General features: G+C 44.5%; 2 protein-coding genes across 4 annotated transcripts; one reads left to right on the plus strand and one right to left on the minus strand.

The window, feature by feature from the left end:
* Window positions 1–250: 250 nt before the first annotated feature.
* foxo4 (forkhead box O4) lies at window positions 251–8,527 on the minus strand. Of its 2 annotated transcripts, XM_037262284.1 has the most exons (4): window positions 7,937–8,527; window positions 6,761–7,353; window positions 4,135–5,552; window positions 251–3,341 (listed from the first exon to the last, which is right to left on the minus strand). In XM_037262284.1, the coding sequence occupies exons 2-3, from the start codon at window positions 7,211–7,213 to the stop codon at window positions 4,146–4,148; spliced, it is 1,860 nt and encodes a 619-aa protein (XP_037118179.1). In that variant the 5' UTR covers window positions 7,214–7,353; window positions 7,937–8,527; the 3' UTR covers window positions 251–3,341; window positions 4,135–4,145. The 2 variants fall into 2 exon arrangements, with proteins under 2 accessions (XP_037118179.1, XP_037118178.1); XM_037262283.1 differs by having other exon boundaries at window positions 6,761–8,527.
* Window positions 8,528–9,509: 982 nt separating this feature from the next.
* On the plus strand, window positions 9,510–14,702 carry ubl3b (ubiquitin-like 3b). Of its 2 annotated transcripts, none has more exons than XM_037262291.1 (6): window positions 9,510–9,687; window positions 9,966–10,079; window positions 12,061–12,169; window positions 12,693–12,779; window positions 12,871–12,948; window positions 13,316–14,702. In XM_037262291.1, exons 2-6 carry the CDS (start codon window positions 10,053–10,055, stop codon window positions 13,366–13,368), a joined length of 354 nt encoding a protein of 117 aa, XP_037118186.1. In that variant the 5' UTR covers window positions 9,510–9,687; window positions 9,966–10,052; the 3' UTR covers window positions 13,369–14,702. The 2 variants fall into 2 exon arrangements, with proteins under 2 accessions (XP_037118186.1, XP_037118185.1); XM_037262290.1 differs by having other exon boundaries at window positions 9,511–9,671.
* Window positions 14,703–16,092: the final 1,390 nt, after the last annotated feature.

The following is a 16,092-nucleotide window of genomic DNA, read 5'->3' on the forward strand; positions in this document are numbered from 1 at the left end:
TGATGAAGACGCTAAAAATAACTTGTCATGCCCAAAACAATCACAGGCACTAATACATGTGCCTGCCCCCAAAAAATGGACACCATTTATTTATCAAAGATGTTCATGTGCATGAAAAAAAACTAAAACATGCACCACCCCCCATAAAAAAATTAACAAATTAAGAAAATCCTAATTATATCAAAAAGCTCACACCCACCCCAAAAACTATATGAAAAACATCCAATGGATTGGAGGCAGGAAGGCAAAGTGGGTTAAAGCAGTTTATTGACTCGTCAAGTTTCTATTTGTCGCGTCTCTAAGAGGACAAAGGAGGGCAAACATATCAAAATCAACCCATCAATCAATAAACTCATCATAAACATAACTGCTTTCTGCTCTCACCTCGTTAAGCTTAGTTCTAAAATACTGTGTTGACGGGGGAGCAATTTATCCAGATCATTAAAAAGAAACTCATCAAAGGGGACTAGTATCTTAAGGGGACAAAAATATCAAATGGAGATCAAGTACAAGTGGAGTGACCTCGCATGGAGGCCAAGCCAAAGCAAAGTACACCAGAACACTTCTGGAAAGCCCTGGGAGCATTCATTCCACATTCAGCACTCTTTGTCCCTACTAGTGCTAATTCAGCACACTGGTGTGGTGGTACTGATTGTCTTACTTCTCGTGTTTTTTCCCACTTTGGTCAAATCAATCCTTAACACGTGCTGCATGAAGATGTGTCAAGCACTAGTAACCTCTTTATCAAGGTTATCCAATAATTGCTCTGCTTTTTTTTGGAGCATTTACTCCATATCCTTGATGTCTAATGTAGGGTAATAATTTGTTCTCACTAATAAGACAACTTGTCGGACAAATACTAGTTCTAGTCAGGCTAAACTTGGTCATTAGCTGCAAAAGTTGCAACTAGTGCGCTGAATTGTCTAAAGAGCAAAGAGCTTATTCGTAAACGTGAAGAATATGGAATGAATGCTGCGATTTGTCTCACACACAAACATACGCACACGTCCAGTTTCATATTTAACATTCCATAAATCAATTAATTAAATGATTGGGATGTCAGACTCCATCTAGTTAAGTGAGAAGTTTGGGGACTAACATGTAAATAAAGAGTGAGATACTAAAAATAAAATAAGATGAAATGAATAAAAACATTATTGTTAATTCTTGAAGGTAACTTTCAACAAGGCCCTGATAGTATGCATCCAAACTTACTCGTAGCACCACTTCAAAGTAAATCGAGTGCATTTTTTTTTTCAACTTACTGTTTTTTTTTTTTTTAAACAAATTGGTTTTGAATGTGTGAAATGACAAACTGTACATGACCAGAAAATTAAATACACAAAAAATGAGAACAATTTGCATACACGTTCTAGAAATATCATGCTAGTGTTTCATCTTGGCAGGAAGTAAAAAATCCAACCCGAAAAAAAAAGTGAAATGCATAGCAGATTTGTTTTTTTGTTTTTGTTTTTTTTTAAAGATGCAGAGGTCTTAAAAAGCAAGTTTCCAGTCGCAACAGAAAAATAAATATGTGTTTTTCTTGCTTTTGTCACATGATTGTGCATGTTTTCTTCCGAGCGACCCTGAGAGGTAATGGTTGTATGAGTCTTTTTGTTTTTATGGTTTCATTTTGAGATGACTAATGTTTAAAAGCAAGAAAAATATCTAAAAAGGAAAAAAAAAAGCATCTGTACAGTGAGATACGGTCAGGTTGAGTGTGCCCCCTAAATGCCATGCAAATGCAAATATTAGTATTCTTTTGGAAGTTATACACAAAAAATCTACATGCACATACATTTTTACAAAAATAAGTGTATAAAAATCGCTGTTACAAATCTGAAAAATGCATCCTCCAATGTAAAAAAAAATACAAGTAGCATCTTTTTATTATTCTCCATCTATGTTGTATATTAAAGCTATAACCAAATATATATATATATTTATATTTCAAGTTAGTGAGGGTACATGACAAAATAGCAAAACCCTTCGTGTTTTTGTTGTTGTTGCTGCTGCTTAAAATTTCCTTCAAATTCTTTTGATAAATCTGCATAGTGTGTCATTGTTTATGTGCAACGTGTGCATCGCGTGTCGAAATGTTTCAAACCGAAAACAATAGTTGGGATGTATGGTACTGGTTGTACATAAGTGCTAATCAAAAAACTGAATTTACAACAAAATCAAAAATTAGGTAGCAACATTCGATAAGAAGCCAAATCCAATGGCAATTTAACATCAAATGCCCTAAAAAATTCAAAACAAATAACTTCATTTTATTAGTTCAACTGCACATTGCATTCTTTCCTCTTTTTTCACCCCTAATATAAATCATGTCTAAAGCGGGGTACACACATACACATTTTCTTTTATCATCGAGCCCCCATTCGGCCAGGGGAAAAAAAGATTCTTCCAACAATTGCCAGTCTCCTCCCTTCAGAGCAAATGTCTACCGCAGTACCAAGTGTGACCTGCGGGAAACAGCGGCCAAGTCGATAAAGAAATCCATGAGGCCCAAACGAAAAGATTTGCCATTGTAAATATTGAATACGTTTAACATTTATGATTGTCTAATTAGATCAGAGAAGAAAAACAATTATCGTATGGGTCCACCCAGCTATTGACTCTCGTCCAGCTTTATTCTAATCGCCAATCCTGATGGTTTTCCAAGCAGTTAAGAAGTCTTAACACACCCCGTGCTGTTTTAACATGAATTCTTTCCACATCAAAAGTCAGCCGCTTTTGAGATGTCTGTTAGTCGGGACTTTGCAGACTTTGATTGTAAAGGAAATGCGTCATGATTATCGCTATGTGTGTACCCTACTCAACTACTTTACACACCGCATGGAGTTAAAACAAAAACAAAGAAAAAAAAAACGACATTGCCCAAAGAGCAATTAGTGTTGAATCAGCAAAAAAAAAAGTTATGTATCGTCTTGTTTTAGCAATGGTCATCGGCGTCCTCGTTTTGTACCGATCTGCAGGTGCTTCCAGGGAAAACTGGCCAATTCTTCACCACAACACGCACACTCAAGGTCACCATATGGAAGCCAATGAGGTACTGAAGCTTCGGGGTACCGTGTTTGCCTGTAAGATGCTTGCGCGAAACATCTTGACAACTCGCAGGCAGAATTGAGGAAGTCTTGAAAATGGCCGCAGCCAGGTTATGAAAAACGCCAAAATGGAGGAAGATGGGGAGGCGCAGCTATAAATTGTATGCATAGTCGGTGGTTGCGTTGGCACGTGACGAGACAAGAGGCCGGTCCGCGTGACTATGTGGCGGGACATTTTGTCCTTTTTGGGGTTGGCCACGTCAGGAGGGTGGAAAGGTGGCTTCTCTACTCCTGGTGAGAAACAACATGAGAAGAAAAATGAGCGACAGAAGGACGAAATTGTCAACATTAGCTTTGACATTTGTGTTTTCTGGCAAGTAGGTATGGGGATTTGACTTTTTGAAGTAATGTTAACCATCAATGGCTCCATTTTTATACTTCTAAATATTTCTTTTTCATTCTCAGGAAGGGGGTGAGATTTATCCAAGAGGAGACTAAGAGCCGAAAGAAAACAGAGCAGTAAAACACCTTAACAAGCAGAGGAACAAGGCAAAAAAAGGGGTAAGTAAAAACACAGGTAGAGTATTTACTTCTTGATAGAGACTTTTTTTTTAATCCAAGCACTAGCAAGGCCTAATGGCAGCAAGTTCGTGAAGCACCAACAATGAACAAAAATACTGGTGATAACTTCTCAAATAGGAAACAAATACTATCCAAGAGCAGACAGAAAGAAAACAAAATGCTGTAACAACGACCCAAATGGAGACTAAGGACAGCAAGATAGTGGAACTCCCAAAAAATAACAGAAAAGGAGGGGAAAAAAAAAAAAAAAAAAGGGTCAAAATACTCATGTTAACTTGTCGGTTACAGGACAAGTTTAACCCGAGGAGACTAAGGGCAGAAAGAAAATAAAGGTTGAAAGAAAAGGCTTTTATCCAAGTGGACACTAAGGAGAGCGAAAAAACAGCACCAACATGTAAAAAAGGAGCCAGAATACAACAAATATTGCCGTTTACTTCTTGCTATGGAGACCATTTGATCCTAGAGCACACTAAGGGCAGCAAGAAAACAACAGTGAACCTACTTGGCAAGCCTTTAGCTGGGCACCCAATGGTGGGCAGAGCCCTGAGTGGTGGCAGGCCCCGCATAGCCCTGCCCAGGGGGCAGGACTGGGTCGAAGTTGAAGTCGATACCGTCTCCATCCATGAGGTCGCTGTTGATGATGTAATCCACATCACAGTCCAGATTCTCTGTGAACATGTCCACGTCCAGGTCGGTGGGCAGCCGCTCTGGTGCCGCCTGGAAGCAAGGCGGCGCCCCAAATGGGCCCACACCCGGGAGGACGGTGTGCTGCGTGGTGGCATGCTGCACCTTCAGGCTGGGCATCTGCAGCGGGTCCTGGGACATACCGGAGAGAATCATGCCCAGGCTGAGGGGAGCGTGGTGCTGCTGCTGGTGGTGCTGATGCTGGTGGTGCAGGTGGTGCTGCTGCATGGGCGCCTGCAGGCTTTGAGGCCCGACTGCGCTGGCTTCCAGGCCTTTCCCCAGCAGCAGCTGGGTGGGTTTGGGTCTGATGCCCACCACCGGGGAGCCCAAGCTCATGAGGCCCGTCGAGGCAGGCACCAGGGTGTCCACCTGTGCCATGAGGACGTCGGTTGGAGGAGGGGAGTCGGAGGTGAGCAACGCCTCCAGGCTGGAGGGCACGTGGGTACCATAGTGGGTGGTGCCGTGAGAGGAGTTGAAGAGGGAGTTTCCAAAGCTAGGGGTGGCGTCCTTCCCGGCGGGTCCCACCGCCGCCTGGGGGGATGTCTGCGGCGCCTGCAGGTGATGAAAGGAGGGGAAGGAGGAGGAGCTGCGAGGCAGCAGGGTGGCTGCCGACGGCAGCGGAGTTGGTGGTGCTGCCGGGGCCGTGCTGGGACTGGCGCCACCCTGCTGGCCACTCATGAGGGTCAGCCCGTCAATCAGGTCCAGCTCCTCCATCAGGGTCTCGGCCAGGGTGGGCGTCAATGCGCTAGAAGCGTAGCGGCCCAAGAGCCCATCCTCGGGAAGATTGTCGTCTTCCTCCTGGCCCGGCGCGATGGGTGACAGCCGCCCGCTCAGGGTGCTGGCGTTGGAGCTGGTGCGCGGACGGAAGGAGGTCCACATGTCAGCGTCGTCCAGGCTGCCGCGTGACGACGGGCTGCTGCTGCTCACGCCCCACTTGGAGAACTGCTGGGATGAGTTAGGGCTATCGGCACCGGCCCCTGCAGTCGCTGACGCGCCGTCGCCCTGCAGCGCTCCGCCGGCGCCGGCCCCTGCCAGAACCTGCTTCTTGGTCTGCTTGGCACGCATGCGGCTCTTCAGCAGCTTGCTGCTGTTGTCCATGGAAGCGGCGCGGCGGCGGGGGGCTTTGCCAGTTTTGCCCCCTTCTGGGTTGAGCATCCACCAGGAGCTCTTGCCCGTCGATTCGTTGTGGACCCTCAGGAACTTGTTGTGCAGCGACAAATTGTGGCGGATGGAATTCTACGAGAAAAAAAAGTTTTTTCAAGTAAGCCGCTCTTCAAATGCTCCCCACATAATTATTATTCTGATTCACACGTTCCGATTTATTTGGGCGCCATCCTTTGGCATCTCGGTAACTGTGTTGAAGTGATTTGAGGAGCTTTAAAAGAACTATGTTGGGGTGAGGAGTTTCATGTTACGCTTCACCGCCAACTTTTGAAATCTTTGGGCAAATACAACCTCTTTTTTGGGGAGGAAGCGACAATGACACCTAACACTGTAAATTGCTAACAAATGCCTTAAGTGCATGTGTTTGCTTCGCAAATGATTCCAGTTTACAGCCATAGTATTAATGAACTGTTTATTGAGGGGGAACTATCCAGAGAGGATCATGATAGGTGAAAACCAGCAAAAAAACAACTGACTTTTGTATCAAGTTAAAAAAATTATAATTTTTGACAATGGTCTATTTCTCTATTGTTCATTTTACTCTGTTTGACTCTGCTGTCTTTAGCCAGGTCGGCATTGCAAATGGCAATCGGTTCTCTATGTCGTTCTCTGGATAATTGAAGGTTAATTAAATACAAATGCTACTCGCCAGTCAAGAGTTGCAGACGACAGGAGATTTTACTACATTTAAAATCTAACTTTTAAAATTTAGACCTATTTTTCTTTACTCAATCTTAAAGACTGGCAAGAAAAGTTAGGTATGAAGTATTTTTCTACATTTAAGTGTTTCTCACTTTAATGGTTAACCCATTTTTCTATTTGTCTATGAATACTGTCAAAAATAAATGTGATTTTTTATTTACCTATTTCTCTATTTACAATTACATTCTACGTCACTGTACTCTGCTGTCAAAAAAGTACAAAATCTAGATTTACATTTTATCAATGTAATTAACAACATAGACTAAGATCTAATTGCCCATAGATTTTGTCAAACTGAAGCTCCTCAACACTCTAGCACACAGATACCACTAGATGGTGCGAGAACATGACTTAACAGTTTGCCCTTAAAAGAAAAACAGTGAAAGGGGCAATTCTTTCGGAAATAATTGATTACATGACATCAACCTAAAAATAAATAAATTGTGAATTGGGTAATAACGTATTGCTCCGAAAACAAAAGCACATTTGGAGAAGCTGGCCTCAACCCAGCAGTTGAGCAGCTCTGTTATTTTCTAGCAAAGTGGTGTTATGACAACAGTGCCCAACGAGGGACTGACCTTCCACCCGGCCGAGCTGTTGCTGTCGCCCTTGTCTCGAAAGTAAGGCACCGTCTTGACCATCCATTCGTAGATCTGCGCCAGCGTCAGCCTTTTGTCGGGCGAGTTCTCGATGGCTTGGCTGATCAGGTCGGCGTAGCTCTGGTTGCCCCACGCGTTGCGCCTGGACGAACCCTTGCGGGGCGTCACGCCACTCACGTTGGGGTCAGTCGCCGCCGCTGCAGCCATGGCGGTGGCCCCCGCCGCCTTCTCCGGTTCGGACGGCGCCACCGTGTGCCGTGGATCTGGCTTGTCATCATCGGCGGGCGGCGTGCCGGCAGCGGACTCGGTGCCATCGGGGGCTTCCTGCTTTACGGCCGAGATGTCTGGCCGGGGCAGCGGCCACGTGCACGAGCGGGGCCGGCTCTGCGGCTCAAAATCCGGGTCAATGGGCGGCGCCGGCAACTCCTCCATGGTGATCCTCTCGTTCACCTCCACCACTTGGCTACTTCCGCTCCACTCCAAAACACCGGAACTACTTTCAAGCCTCCAAATGTTTTTATCCCAGGAAGGACAACAACAATAACAATACACTGGGAGTAAACACTGGGGGCCTAAAAAAAAAAAAAAAGACGTAATAATCTGGGCACACCAATAGCTCCAGTTAATCCTCAGATTGGAGATTAGGGAACCCAAATAATCTCCTTAATACTAACTATCATAAACCTTCTGATTTATATAGAAGGAGGGAACGGGAGCGCCTTTGTTTGAAATTACAATAGTAATTTTCCCTTGTCGATGAATAATCTACTAAAAAAAGGAAACATGCGGAAAAACTGAAAAGTACTTTGTATCTAGTAGCACTACTTTTAGCAGTAGGGAGTTAAACAATAAATGGATGAGCTTGTAAATAATGTGAAGTGTTGCCACTTCAATTTGACCTTGAAGGATTTTAAGTAGTATTACAAATTACATAAAAAAATGTGTTCGTCCTATTTATTAAAATAAAAACTTTCCAGAAAAATAGACAAAAAGACTGCAAACGACTCGTACTACTACTACACTGACAGTCCAGCCAGAGCCAAAATTAAACAACAATCACGTCACCAATGTATGAACTCGTGGAGTAACAAAATATATAAAATGGTAGTCATTAATTTTGGGTGGAAGGAAAAAGGGGGAGATGAGTGTACTTACAAACTGTACGCGATTACAAGAATCCCATCTAAAGTGCAGTGTTTTTAGATGTGCACAATCCGCCACATGTCGCCATCTGCCATGTTTGTCCACTCGTGGCGCCGCACACGATGCCAGAGAGGCGGTTACAAAACGCCTCCGACTCCGCCGCCGAGGCCCCGGAGCACGTCGCGCCGGGCTTCTCCCCCGCGATGTCTATGTCTAGACTCCCAACAAGTGGCCGACAAGGCAATCCCTTTAGGCTGTGGCGTTGAGTCCCCCGGGGGTGAGGCTCCCAACTTTTGGGGAAAACAAGCCCGGGTAGCCCCCCGGTCACGTTAGCCGCTTAAGCTGCTGCTACTCCGGAGTTTGGAACGCGCCGAAAAGTCCGCCGAAAGCCGCCTAGAACTCGTTCAAAGTTGCCGTTTGGAGGCAGTGACGACTCGTCTGGTTGTTGTGGTCGTCCCGGTGGACAGAAGATGCTCCCCTTGGGTGTCTTGAATAGTTTGTTTGCGTTTGTTTTGTTTTGACTCGAGGCGAAGACTCCCTTCTGACGTCTGTTTACCACTGTCAAGTAAAACGGACTGCGCATGCGCACACGTGCATTCTGGGAAAGGTAGTCATTCCGCTGGGAAACGCGGGCGTAAACAATAACTTGAACCTTTTATAGCGTCTTACGTAACCGTCCCAAGTTCCAGGTACATACAGTCCTCGCGGGCCAATTAGGTATTAACCAGAGGTCTGTACCTAAAAATTTTACTAAAGTACATAAGAGTACTTCTACTTTAGAGTAAAACCAGTCAAGAAAAGAGTAAAAGGGTAAAAGCACGCCTTCAAATGATTACTTCAGTATTCCGTGAAAAAGATAATAATTAAGATACTGAAGCCATTACCAACTACTAACTTGTATATTTTGTCAGATTGTATGTGAGAGGCCAAAGTGTGCTCCATGTCGGTTATTGTTTGACCTGGCTGGTAACAATGTGTTCTGTTCTTCTTCTGTTTTATTATTCTAATTACCAATTTCAAAACAGATAAACAGGAAGCATGGTAATAACATGTGTATGCCCAAGCAACATCATGATGGCCCATTAAATTCAAAACTTTCTCACTGAGCCCATGTGTGATGATTAACACAATTTCCTGCTTATACTCAAACATACAAAGTAGCGTGCTGTACATTTTGTGTAGTTTTGCTACTCATCTTTCGCTATTGGCTGAATTAAGAAAACAGATACATATTGCTTTCATAGGTTGCTGGATGACTTATTAAACTGGGAATCTGTGCGACCGTTTCGCAAATATTTAATGCGCAGTAGGATGAGATGCAAAGAGTGCACTTGCGCTTATATGTATGTACGTATGTACTTATATCTATCTTTTTTTAACGTTTTTTGTTTTCTTTTAATTGTGTATGTTATTTTATGTTTATGTTTTATGCATGAAAAGCGCCCTATAAATAAAATGTATTATTATATATAATATTATAATATATATATATAATTATGAGTAATTGTATGTCATTTTAGATTATGAATGACCAATCGTCGTGTATGAACGTCATTTCCCAGTGTGCCTTGCGGCTGTTTTGTGTTTACTATCAGCTGACATCCGGCGTCTTGCCGACCATTAGCCGACAAGCTTCACATTCAGCCTTCTCCATCTGCACTCGATAATTCACCCCGTCAGAAAAGCGTCACTCGATGATTCTTCCACGCTGCTGAATGCGCATTTTGACCGCCCTCGTCAAATGCAGGTGAGCTCGACGTCAGGTAAATGGACGCCGTGGATTTTTGCACTTAGCCATTTAGCTTCCTAATAGCCAGCGGCGGCAGGTTTGGCGTAAGCTAATGCTACCATTAGCTGAACCCCCCTCCTTCCATCCCCGGATTTCGATGGGCTCGATTTGGTCTGACACCCTCACGTATATTTGTCAAATGTGGGTAGAGCAAGTGCATGATATTACGACGCCGTCGATCACACAATAGACGCCAAGCGGCTGTCGCCGTTGAGGAAGCTTGTTAAAATGTCGTCGTGCTGTTTGTTTCAGGGCTCTGGCCCCGTCTGCTGCAGCTGAAGCATACCCGTCCTGCCTCCACTCTGCTCCGGCTACACTGCCTTGTCTCTTCGCTGAGCCATGAGCACTCACCGGGACCTTGACATGGTCAGTCAACCTCTGCAGTACCTTATAAATCGCGCTTGCCTTATGTCCAACGCTTCGCACATTTTATTATCATCATGACGTCACACGGTGAAAAAAGTCGAAGCGTTCTCAAATGGCTTCACAAGTAAACAAACCATTTTGTCATTTGACCAAGGCAAATTAGAGTATTTATCTGCCATCTGATTCTGAATTTGCATTACAAACTATGAATTTTATTTCCACCAATATATTCAATGTCCACTTTTCTGACTTTCGGGTCACCAGGCCAGGTGGCACCATCGCACAGCGTTGTCAAGAATTCACATGATTATCTTGTCAGTTTGACTCGGTTTTTGACTTGTGTCGTTCGGTGTGTGGTTGGGTGGGTGGACGTGGGTCCGGGGTAACGGATTAACCAGTGTCCGTAAACACTTAGCTGAGACAGTGATTGCTGCCCCCGTGAGCGCCATCTGTCTAATCTCAGTTAAAACATTGCCCTACTTTCCTTTTAAGGATGGGACACCCCATTGATTGTAGCCTGGCCTACGCTAAATCCATGCCCGCCGTGACCCGTGCCCTGATCGGCAACACTCACGGATATCAATGAAAATGATAGCGTGTGTCACTTGACAGGTTTTTCTCTCCCAGCATGTAGTCCGTTATAGCAGAGGTGAGAAACAACTCAAAAAAAGAAACGTTCAAAAAATATTTTTTTTGTTATTAGTGTGCTTTAATTTGAAATGTGTGGGTAATGGAGAAAAAAAACAATTCGTTTATTTTGATCTTCTCATGAAGGTCATTCTGTGGCGGGATTTTTTTTATTTGTTTTTTTAACGGTGCTCAAGGTACTGAACTAAATTGAGGTGAATGTTAGTATGTGTTCCCTGAAGCATTAGCAGGGTTGCTGGTGTTTTTGTTGTTTTTTGGAAAAATGTAAGGCTATCAAGACGGCTAAGCCTTTGAGAGCCCCGCATTATCAAGATAAATAAAAGGGTCATTTGTAACAGCGTTTGAAGGATTTGATATTGCGGGCCTTTGGATTGGAGAATCTCAAGGACAGTAGCGATGCACCGTGTTACCACGGGAAACGGGGGCAGATTGGCGGTTGTTTTCGTTTGGCTGGGGAGGGTGGGGGTTGAGAGGGAGGGGAAGCTTGTTGAAATGACATGGGTATGTAACCCCACTGTAAGGTTATTGGGTTCAGAAGGGGGGGGGGGGGTCAAGGGGGCTGTCGTATCAGTAAACAGATCAGAGAGCGGGATTGCCCCGGCTTGACGTCACCTCGTGGTAATTCCCTTTGTTCGTCTCACTTCGCCTCTTTGTCGCAAAGCGCGAGGAATTTGACACAATTTAACAGTGGGATGCTTTTCACATTGATTCCGCACAACAAACGGAAAAGTCACATTAAGCGTGGTTGATTGGTCATGTGACCTGTCAAATTTAGGAGCAGTTTCAACCGATACAAATGGGCTAAAAATGACATGATTAGCTTCCACAGTGCCTGTTCTCCATATCACAGAACATCACATTGAGGAAATGTTAAAAAACTGGCCAAGATTTGAACCCTGAAGCAGATGTTCTAATTGCCGCATCCACTGTGTTCTTCTCATTGATATGACCCTGGAGTCTTCTGGAATTCCCGCTGCATAGTTTTGAAGCAGCAATCCCTGTGCTATTTTTAGTTATTTGTTCCAGCATGTTGCTTCGTGGTCACCCCCCACCCCTTCCCCTTCTTCAGGCCATGCAAATTTAATAACATGGCCCAGAGCTGTCTGGGACACCTGCGGTTAGCGCATTAGACAGACAGACTGACGCATGGGAGCAGGCCGCCCTTACGGCCCCGCCCCTTGTCTCCGCCGGCGTCTGGCCAACGGGAATGCCCGTCTCCTCGTGGCCCACACCACGAGTCTCCTCGTGCCGGCCCAGGTTAGATGTGGAAGGCGGATTCCATGAGGGATGCACTCCCGGCCGGGAATGATGTGATGATGTTTTGTTGTCTCAGGTGAACCTCCGCCTCATCCTGGTCAGCGGGAAAACGCAGGACTTCACCTTCTCGCCAAACGACTCGGCCACGGACATTGCCAAGCACGTGTTTGAAAACTGGCCCACGGGTAAGCAGCGTTTGCACTGGACGGGTTTGTAAAGAGTGCGCGCGGCAGAAAAGGGAATGACTGCCGCTAACCTGCGCCGAAGTTTGAAAGTCAAGTCAATCAACCATGACCGGTGAACTTAATTTGACCTTGTCTAAAGGTCACTCTTGAGTGTTTTAGTAACTTTTGTACTACTTTCTGTTGGCGAAGAACTAAATGAAGACAGCAAAGTTGGGCTGGCTGTGCCAGAACTGCTGCTGGCGCAGATTGACAACAATGCTTAACAAAATTCCTAATTTCATAAATCGATGAAGCAGGCAAGCGGTCTTGGTGGCCAAAGAGCAACAGTACATCAGTTGGGCAATCAAAGCAGCTGCTTAAAAAAAAAAAAAATGTCCGACCAGCTCTTAAGTGAACGTTTTTTTTTTTTTGGTTTTTTTAACTGTATGTAGGTGGTTTACAATGCGTCCAATATTATTCCGAATATTTGAGCTAGGTGACCGGACTTTAGCTGACTTTCTCTTTGCTTGTGTTTGCCAACCAGGATGGGAGGAGGAGCGGGTGAGCAGCCCCAGCATCCTGCGCCTTATCTTCCAGGGACGCTTCCTTCATGGCAACGTCACCCTCGGAGGTCCGAGCCGCTCCTTAAACTCAAATGAAAAGAAATGTGTCGCTTTCTTATCATTCGCTGAAAGATTACAAAATCAACATGTCTCTTCCAGCGCTGAAGTTGCCCCCGGGCCGGACCACCGTCATGCACCTGGTTGCCAGGGAGACGCTTCCGGAGCCCAACTCTCATGGTGAGCGCATAAAGTAGAGCAGTGCGCTGCGCCTGCATGACTCCACGCCGGGCTTAATTGCCAGGCTACACGCTGTCGTCAAGCACCTTCTCGCCGATGCTCTCATTTCCTTATTTGCACCCTCCCGGGTCCTCTTATCCTGGCTTCAACCTGATCTCATCACACCAGAGACGGCGTTAAGCAAATGACTTGAGGACATGTAAACTAGAGCTGAAAATCAAAACACACAAAAGATTTCGTAATTGCAGTTTGCAGCATTTCTTTGATTGGCTATGGGGAAAATGGCAGCTCGCGCAACACACCGTAGCCATTCCTGAATTATCATCGTCACCAATCTTACTTCTTGTTGTCTCTGCTTTCTTGTTAGGTCAAAGAAACAGAGAAAAAACCACAGAGAGCAATTGCTGTCTCCTCTTGTAAGGAAACCACCCTTCCCCTACACCCTCATATAAATGCATATATATCACACACACACACACAGACACGTCCTCCTCTTGCCGGTCGCCCGTCAGCGGTTGACTAAATTCACTGGAAATCTAGTTGATGTTTTTGTTTCGTCCTGTCAACGGCTTGTTTTTTTTTTTTTTTGTGCCAACTTATCCACGCAAAACACTTAAGTCCAAACATTTCAACATATCCTCAACATTTGTGCCCTCACTGAACTGCTGGACACACACACACACAAACACACACACCTGAATAGATTCCGTGGATGGATACTCGGCTCTGACTGAACGCTGTTAACCCCATAATGCACTTAACCAGTTTAATGGCAAGTGTGTGCTGTTCTTCATCCTCCTCCTCCTTCTTCTCCATGGATGTTATTTTATCTCCTTCAGAGGAGCAAATGGAACTTGTGCCATCTTCTTCATCCCACGTTTCTGCCTCAGCACCGGTGGCATCTGTGCCATGAAAATGTTTGTGTCTTTGTTCGGACCAGCGGGAATAGGGCGCATGTAGGGGTTTGGGGGGTGTAGACTTTTAAGAAAGGAAAAGGGCCTTGTCGGCTTTAAAAGGGAACACGCTGTGGTCAAGGTCACAGCAGGCCAGTCCAGTTGAAGATGAAGACGAAATTTATTTGGAGGGGAAGGGGGTCTTGTTGGTTGTGGATTTGCCCTCCTGTTTCTTTGAATGCTGTCTCTACTTCTCGTTTGCCTTTTATTGTGGAATCCAGTAATATCATTAATATTGAAATTTAAATATATCGATTTTTATCTCGTGTATAGGTATTTGTGTGCGAGTGTGTGTGCGTGCGCGCGTATGATCGGTGCTTGATAAACACATTAAAAAAAAAAGAAAAGAAAAAGCTCATCGCCGAGGGAGCGGCGACAAGCTTTGCTTACAGGTGCGAAAACGTTGAGCTTTTTTTTTCCTTTTCGAGTGTGCTTTGCGTTGTGATCTTTTTGTCTCATCTGTGTCACTGCTATGAACTTTAGTCCGTAAGAATCCATGTGCAAACTAACATACAAAGTGGGCTGTCTCGGCGCTTGTATGATAAAGTGATCAATCTTGAATAGCGCAAATGCTCCCCCACTTTTTACTCTGGAGAAAAGCTTGAACGGCTGCCTAATAGCTAGCTCTCCTCACGTCATCTGTTTTATACACGATGTACTTTAATAGGCTGTCTTTGAATGGTTGACCTTTGGTGTTCTAAGTATTATAATGACCTCTGGATTTAATGGCATATTGTATAGAAGTGTGAATATTAATAATGATAATGAATTCTGTCTTAAATAAATTCCTCTCACACCTGCTGCAAATGGTTTCATTTGGTGTCAGAACCTTCAGTTTTGTCATTTGTAGGAAGACGTGGAATAAAACAAAACGATACAAATTCGGTTCCATAGTCAGCAAATTTATTTTATTGTATTTGATGTTACACCAACCTGTCAAGTGACTGGAAATTAGCCGACAGCTGTAATGTAGCAGTTACACGTAAACGTTCATTAATATGCACAGACTTTGTACAGTGTGATGCACGTAAATTACACGATTAATAGGTTCAAAACGGCTGCAGCAGTCGTACTAATTTTTTAAATTATATTGAGGCGAATCGAGACATTATTGCCAACATTTTCCTCACACACCATTTAAAAGGAGACATTTAACAGCAAAAAAAACTTCCGTCCACTTTCCCAAAACATACATTAGTTTCATTGAACTGGACAGATGTAATTTTCTTATAGTCCTCCAGGCGGCAGTGGTTCTCCGTCATGCAGACGACGGAGAAAGCAGCACATTGCACTTCAGCATGTCATCATTCAAAGTCTCACACTTAATTTTGTACGCTCAAACCATTTTTACCTGTTTCCCCCCCCCTATTTGAACACTGCACTGAACCAATGAAAAAAAAAGTCAAGTTGCTCCCATGTTATATTGCTCCCCGTCTCGAGTTACGACTGTTATTGTAAGGCGAGTTGCGCAGTTTTGTGTTTCGCGACTCCAGATTCGTCACAGCGACTTGGAACGTCCCTGATTCCAAAACTGTTCAAATTCTCAATAAAAACGCTGAACGAAACGTCTCGTTTGCATTTCTGACTGGCTGCAAAAAATAGCAAACACTAAAAAAATAGTGTAGTGGTTAGTGCTCTGGACTCTCACCCCGGTGATTTGGGTTCAAATCCCATTAGGACCAACAATATTTTATCGTAGAAAATTTGGAACACAGTTGTTCCCATATAACCAGACACCTCCCTAAAGCTTAGGGTTAGGGCTGGAGACAGTGCTAGTGTTAGGGTTTAGGGTTAGAGCTAGGGTTAGGGGTTAGAGCTAGGGTTAGAGCTAGGGTTAGGGTTTGAGCTATGGTTAGGGTTAGATCTAGGGTTTGAGCTATGGTTAGGGTTAGAGCTAGGGTTAGGGTTAGAGCTAGGGTTAGGGGTTAGAGCTAGGGTTAGAGCTAGGGTTAGGGTTTGAGCTATGGTTAGGGTTAGATCTAGGGTTTGAGCTATGGTTAGGGTTAGAGCTAGGGTTAGGGTTAGAGCTAGGGTTAGGGTAAGAGCTAGGGTTAAGGTTAGAGCTAAGGTTAAGGTTAGGGTTAGAGCTAGGGTTAGAGCTAGGGTTAGGGTTAGATCTAGGGTTGGAGCTAGGGTTAGGGTTTGAGCTATGGTTAGGGTTAGAGCTAGGGTTAGGGTTAGATCTAGGGTT

The sequence above is a fragment of the Syngnathus acus genome, chromosome 10, assembly GCF_901709675.1.
Source record: "Syngnathus acus chromosome 10, fSynAcu1.2, whole genome shotgun sequence".
NCBI lineage: Eukaryota > Metazoa > Chordata > Actinopteri > Syngnathiformes > Syngnathidae > Syngnathus > Syngnathus acus.